The following is a 7,649-nucleotide window of genomic DNA, read 5'->3' on the forward strand; positions in this document are numbered from 1 at the left end:
TCTTCTTCCTTGGACCACTGAATTGACGCCCCCTCCTTTAAAAATTTCGATTGTTCTGGTCCTCCCCTTCGCCACCCCGCGACAAACTTAAAAAAAAAAAATCGGCCCCACCCGTCACCTAAAGAGCAAGGAGTGTATGTCCCACATACAAGACAAGCTTTGGATTCCTTCTTTCGTTTGCAAAAATTCGATTTCAATCAAATTCAAAAAACTTAAATCAAGGTATTTCGATTTTGTTTATGTCGAAACTAGTATAGTACATGCATATTTGTATTGTTTAATGTGTTTCCATGTTAATTTGTGTTATGTTTGTGTTTAAATTTGTATCTTATTTATACCCGGATTGATTTATTAGCTTTGGTACAAAAAAATGTTAAAATTTGATAAATTATTTGTATTGTTAAAAAATTAATATTATTTATTTTGTTTGTTGTTCATATTTGTATTTTATGTTAGCTGTTTTTATATGTAATATTGACCTTTTAGCGTAGTAAAATATAGAGCCTTTTAGTGTAGTAAAATATAGAGCCTTTTAGTGTATTAAAATATAGAGGCTTTTAGTGTTGTAAAATATAGAGCCTTTTAGCGTAGTAAAATGTAGAGCCTTTTAGCGTAGAGTCTATGTAGTTTAAGTATGTAGTAACCCATACATAATTATTCAGTCCAATTTTAAACATAATTAATTATTTAATTTATTAAGCTAACACACACAATTCTAAAAATGTTGAAATTAACACGCATAATAATTAAGGATAACTCGGTGCTACCGGGCCTCAAATATCGAGCCTAGAACTCATACATAATTATCCAGTCTAATTTTAAACATAATTAATTATTTAATTTATTAAGCTAACAGGCACAATTCTAAAAATATTGAAATTAACACGCATAATAATTAAGGATAACTCGGTGCTATCGGGCCTCAAATATCGAGCATGGAACCCGTACATAATTATTCAGTCCAATTTTAAACATAATTAATTATTTAATTTATTAATCTAACACACACAATTCTAAAAATATTAAAATTAACACGCATAATAATTAAGGATAACTCGGTGCTACCGGGTCTCAAATATCGAGCTTGGAACCCGTACATAATTATTCAGTCTAATTTTAAATATAATTAATTATTTAATTTATTAAGCTAACACACACAATTCTAAAAATGTTGAAATTAACACGCATAATAATTAAGGATAACTCGGTGCTATCGGGCCTCAAATATCGAGCCTGGAACCCATACATAATTATTCAGTCCAATTTTAAACATAATTAATTATTTAATTTATTAAGCTAACATGCACTATTCTAAAAATGTTGAAATTAACACGCATAATAATTAAGGATAACTCGGTGCTACCAGGCCTCAAATATCGAGCCTGGAACCCATACATAATTATTCAGTCCAATTTTAAACATAATTAATTATTTAATTTATTAAGCTAACACACACAATTACTTTTGTTTAAATTATAGTAGACGACATGGACTTTCCTCTGCCTGCGCATCCCGGACCTGCCGAGGATCAGCTACTAGTGTTGCAGGGCGACCATAGGTCCTCATTTGTATGGGAGGGACAACTATCGATGCAGCCTCTCCGCCCCAGGAGACCTGATGATTTGTGGGAGTTCATCGGGGAGCATCCTTTTCATGCCCGCGTAGTCGCGCGCCTACAGGCTACGGGCTTCTATACGATTTTTGAGCTTGGACGGATGCAACTTGATTGGTCTCTCATCACGGCCTTGGTAGAGCAGTGGCGACCGGAGACACACACTTTTCACTTGCCCACTGGAGAGGCCACCATCACGCTGGAGGATGTTCAGGTTTTGTACGGGCTGCGCGTAGATGGACGGGCCGTAGCACTGCCCCAATACATTAGATCCATGATGCGTGCACAATTTTTGGATATGATGATGCATTTTACTGGTTATAGACCTCAGGGTGACGCTGGGGGCAGTCGCGTTGCTTTGTCAGCCATCAGATACCATATGACGTTTTTGCACCCAGACATTACCGGCGAGACGGAGGATCTCCATATTGAGAGGTACATGCGGTTGGCGCTGTTCCTACTTTTCGAGTGTGTCTTGTTCCCGAACACTTAGGGGAGTAAAGTGAGTATGCACTTTCTCCATAATCTTCAGGAGTTGGATGGTTTACCCCAGTACAGTTGGGGTGCTGCTGTTCTCACATACTTGTATAGGAGCATGTGCCGGGCGAGCATGGGCCCAGCGGTGGACATATGTGGTTTTCTGCCCCTCCTACATGTGACAACATTTTCGAATACTCTGTTCATTTCTCCGAATTCTATATGGTCGAAATGACTCATAAATTTTACATCAACCTTTTATCTTAGGTTGGGGCCTGGCAGCGGATCATGCCGTTGCAGCCACCTCTACCAGCACTTGCACATGGTGAGGCTTATCCGTTTCTCCCTCTAGCTTCTAGGTGGATTCTCCGGCGTGGGAACTACCGAGGGACCGATGCTCATCATAATCTCCCCCTTATCAGGGATGTGCTAGATATGCTGGTGGACGGACAGGTAGATATGTACCTACACTTGTTTAAATTGAGTTGTGTTGCACATACTCACTTTTATGTTATTATTTGGCAGTTCATCTGGATGCCATACAATGACGAGTTGGTAGCTCAGCTGCCCTTTTATTGATCAGTCGATCGAATGCTTTGGAGCACCTCCGTCCCGATGATCTTCTTCGATATGGTTGAGTATCATGCCACAGAGCGTGTGCTTCGCCAGTTTCACCGTCCCTATCCTATACCGAGGGATCCTGGATGGGTGGCTATACACTATCAGCGGGATGAGCGTACCAGGATGGACGATATATATATGGGATGGCTAGAGCAGCAGGTCCTTATTTGGGAGGAGCACCGAGCTGACCGTATTCCGCCAGCACCTACATTTACCCAGGAGGCACTATTCATATGTATGCGTCATGGTACCGTCGTCACACCCGACTGATTATCGGGAACCCCATTCATGTACTTGGCGAGCGCTACAGACCATACGCCGGGAGACACGACGCACTGGTATGTTTTTTGGCTTATTAATATCGTATAATTGTGATATAGCATTATTTAATTAATATTTTAAATATTTCACAGGCTATTGGCCATCATCACCTCTACCAGTTGGGACAAGAGATGCAGCAGCATACCGACATCCCTGTAGTCGTTGACTATGGCCGGCGGGTGGCACAGTTGGCTCGTCGGACCCTGTTTCAGGCGAGCGATGACGCGAGGTTGGACCACGAGGCTCCGTATGCGGCGCTAGAGGACTACCATCGGGGTAGGGGTGTCCCACGAGGCAGGGGTAGGGCACGAGGGAGGGGTGCCCCATGAGGTAGGGGTGCCCCATGGGGTCGCGGGGGTCGCGGGGGATGGCGAGGAGGTGGTCCCCAGCAAGGGGGCGTGGAGGCACCTGTCGACCCACCTGTTGAGGGACATGATGGGGACTTTGGAGTTTTGGCGCTTGGAGATGATCAGCCGGGTTATATACCTCGGGAAGATGAGCCTTCCAGCAGCATGCCTTCGTACAGCCTTCAGCCATCTCTGCCAGTATCACAGGTCACACCGTCAGGAGCATTGTCGATCACGGGTACATTCGACGGGGATGTATACCAGTACTTTGCATGCCCATCTACCGCAGCTGAGGATCGGCCCACCCAGGACGTGGATGGCGGGCACAGGTTGAGTTATGCCTCATCCCCGGTGGTTGATGCGGATCTACCACAGGCGCATGTATGTTTGTAGTACTTTAAAATTTCAATTGTTTTTCTTTTCCTTAATGAGCTGCCATTAATTAATTTGTAAGGTTTTTATGAAGGCTTCGTCCCAACCCATCTTTGAGGCCACTACATGCTTTGATGAGGACACCACGGATGCATATATTCAAGAGGCCGACGAGACCATGGTGGGAATATATTTTTTGACCTAACACGTACAATACAAATATACTTTGTCACCTGCTAAGTTTAGTACTTGTTTTGTAGGTTGCTGACGGCCCGACGACCTATTCTTCTGATCCTGCCAACTGTGGTGTCGATGCTGCTGCACATCCTCACATAAAGAGGCCGCTTGATGATGATGATCCAGATAGTTTACCCGGGCGACAGGGGATGCGACTCAGGCCAGCAGCAGCACTGAAGCACACAGGCTGCGGGGCTCACTGATTTACTTAGGTTTTTAGTTTGTGTAAATAGTACATTATGTAAATAATGATAACAATTATCTTTTAACAACATTTTTATTTTAATTGCGTTTGAATAGCAGTTTTACTTAAACAGTACACAAGAAACACAAACATTGCAAACGTAACACAAAAACAAACAGTAGAACTAAAACCATCACTGCACAAAGGATAACTAAAACCAGTTTTTTTCACATGGTTTTCATCTTTTTTAGAACGACAAGACAACTCCAAAAAACCACGCTTTATGTATTAAATTTTTCTGCAATAAACCAGTTTTTTTCACATGATTTTCATCTTTTTCAGAACGACAAGACAATTCCATAAAACGCAGTACTATACCACGCTTTATGTATTAAATTTTTCTGCAATAAACCAGTTTTTTTCACATGGTTTTCATCTTTTTCAGAACGACAAGACAACTCCATAAAACACAGTACTATACCACGCTTTATGTATTAAATTTTTCTGCAATAAACAAGCTTTTTTCACATGGTTTTCATCTTTTTCAGAAAGACAAGATAACTCCATAAAACGCAGTACTATACAACACTTTATGTATTTTGTCTCTCTTATAAATAACAACATCATTGTAGTTATTTTGTGTGCTAAAAAATTAGTAAAAGCAAATATTTCATTAAAAGTAAGGTTTTTTTTATTAAAAGCAAATATTTCATTAAATGGCTCAACCTCTTCGTCCACCAAAGTGCAACTGTGGAAAAGAATGCTCGATGCAAAATTGTTAGGACGATGGTGAAGTTGGACACCGCTACTGGTGCTGTATGAACTAGTTATACAAGGTTCCCAACGAACCTATTTGTGATTTTGAGGAATGGGTTGATGAACCATGTTATCAGGAATGCTACAGAGAACAACTGCAGTTTCTTCATAATATGTGTTTATGCCAACGGGAAACACAAAGAGAAAGCGATAGAATTATTGTAGAAATGAGGGCGAAACTGAAGGAGGTGGGAGAAGAAAAATGGAAAGCACAATGGAATTGTGAAACACAAAAGGAACGAAAAGAAAAATATAAACGGGAACTTGCGGAGGTGAAGGCGAAACTGAAAGAGGTAGAAGAAGAAAAAGAACGAATGGAAGAACGATTTAAGTGGTTGGAGCGGAGAATAAATGGCAACCGGGACTAAACATTGGCATGTATGTGTTTAGTGTATTTTTCATATTTCATGTATTTTTATTATGTTGGCCTGTTATGTTTGTGTTTGTGCTGTAGTAATGTTTTATTTACATTTTCCTACAATTAAACAGCTTTTTCTTCACTTATTCCAAATTGTGGAACATAATTTTATTTGATATATATTGCAACATACACAAGTACAAACACGTATTACAAAAAACAATACCAAAATAAAAGACTAGGGGTATCCTTGATAGTTGGGTACATTCGACGAACTTGCACCAGGAGCCGGATTACCACCGCCACGCACACCACCTGAAGGACATTTACGACGGTCGTTCCTGTTTGCGAGCATATGCCATATTTATACGCATAAACGGTGTCACCAACATGCATTTGGTTCCGTATACACGTTCTCTTTTGCACTTGCAGCTTGCGCAAATAGTCCTTGTTACATACCATCTTAAAAGGTTCCGGCAGCCAATAATGCTCAGCACCTAATGGTTGCAACTTCCCACTATACGTGTCTACGTATGCAACAACACTGTATTGCCTACAATATAGTTTGTTGCCCCATATCCAACTTGTTGAAAGCACTTCAACGCATGTGCACACGACATGTGGTAGATGGTCTATTTCCTACATGAACATAACCTTCTATTTTCATTCACCGTCTGTAGATTATTCCCACGGTGTCCACGGATAGCGGTCTTAACTTCAAAAACACCCCGTTCATGATCGTACTGAATAAATGAATGCCAATGTGCTCGCCTCCTGGACCTTTCAAATCTTCTCATGGGTATTGGCATAAATTGAACACCTCTGTCCATCAATGCTGATGCAGTTGCATGCCTTTCAACAAACCTCTCCGCACTCTGTTTGAATGTCATGCGGACCATGGCAGTGACACGCAGTCCACGGGCAGACTTCAACAAGCCGTTGACTGACTCCGACACATTTGTAGTGAGGGCTCCCCATTGTCTTCCGCCATCAGCATGTAATGTCCACATGTGAAGCTCATGCCCCATCAACCAAGTATAGGCTCGTGGTTCTAATTTCCGGATCGCTTCCATGCGCCTCGTGAATTTGCACTGCTGGTGCTTAGTTGCAACCATCCACATTAAGTCATGCAATGCCTTGTCAGGATATTTCTTCTGGAAATTGGCCTTCAGGTGACGCACACAGTAACGGTGGTATGCATATGGTTCCTGCCATTCAGGCAAGTGACGTACAGAACTTAAAATACCACCATGCCGATCTGATATTAGACAAATACCTGAAAGCTGTTTGACAAAGTGCTACTTCAAGTGGTTCAAAAAAAGCGTCCATGTCTCTTCACTTTCATTGGCACATATGGCAAAAGCTAGTGAAAATATTTGCCCGTTGGCATCTACTGCAACTGCAATTAAAAGCTTAATATCATACTTTCCATAGACATGAGTACCGTCTATGGAAATAACAGGACGACAATGCACAAAACCATCAATTGCTAGTTTAAATGACCAGAACACATAGTTGAAAATATATTCGGGTCTGTCCAGACTCCGCTCACGCCTCCATTCAATAATAGTCCCGGGGTTAAAGAGTTGCAGTGCGGCCATGTACTTGGCAGATTTGAAAAAGACTTATCCAGTCACCATAAATAAGTTCAAAGGCACGTTTGCGACCGAGATATGCCTTTCTTTTGGTTATAGTACAACCATACTCCTGGTGGACTGCTGTAATACACTCTTTAATCTTGAACCTAATGGACACTTCCAAATATGGAATCAAGACAAGAGAAATCAAGTCCACATCCAAGTTGAAGTGATTCTCATTGTATGTGTCCATTTCACATCTGTGCTCGCTAATAATTTACCAACTTTCCACAAACCTGATTTCTTCTTGGTGGCACACAACATCCAGTGACAACCCATAAAGTCTCTACGGCATACAACCTTGTATTTCTCCGTAGTTTACTCACTTACCGTCATCTCACGACACTCTCTTATACTGTAGATTTTTACAGCCCTAATTAAGCGAGCTTTATCAGGGAAATACATGCCCTTTGTCAGAACAGCTGGTCTAGACTCATCCCACATCGCTGACCGAAATTCGTCATCATCCCTTGTGAGGGAATCCACGTTCGGCATGCTTAGCAAATTATCAAGGTAGGGAATATTCCGCTCATGAAATGGCACGTGGGACTCGTACACTCTTTTTCTAGCGGGAGGTGGAGGAACATGCTCCCTCGTCAGCTCAGGTTCAACATTCACTTCCTCCTCCTCATCACCCTCATCATGGAAGGGTGTGTCATCCCCAGAC

At 41.6% G+C, this 7,649-nt stretch overlaps 1 protein-coding gene across 1 annotated transcript; it reads left to right on the forward strand.

The window, feature by feature from the left end:
* Positions 1-1,487: 1,487 nt before the first annotated feature.
* Positions 1,488-2,105, forward strand: LOC142181748 (serine/threonine-protein phosphatase 7 long form homolog). Its single transcript, XM_075255249.1, has one exon. The coding sequence runs from the start codon at positions 1,488-1,490 to the stop codon at positions 2,103-2,105; it is 618 nt and encodes a 205-aa protein (XP_075111350.1).
* The last annotated feature ends 5,544 nt before the right edge of the window (positions 2,106-7,649 follow it).

The sequence above is a fragment of the Nicotiana tabacum genome, chromosome 6 (genome assembly GCF_000715075.1).
Source record: "Nicotiana tabacum cultivar K326 chromosome 6, ASM71507v2, whole genome shotgun sequence".
In the NCBI taxonomy this organism is placed as follows: Eukaryota; Viridiplantae; Streptophyta; class Magnoliopsida; order Solanales; family Solanaceae; genus Nicotiana; species Nicotiana tabacum.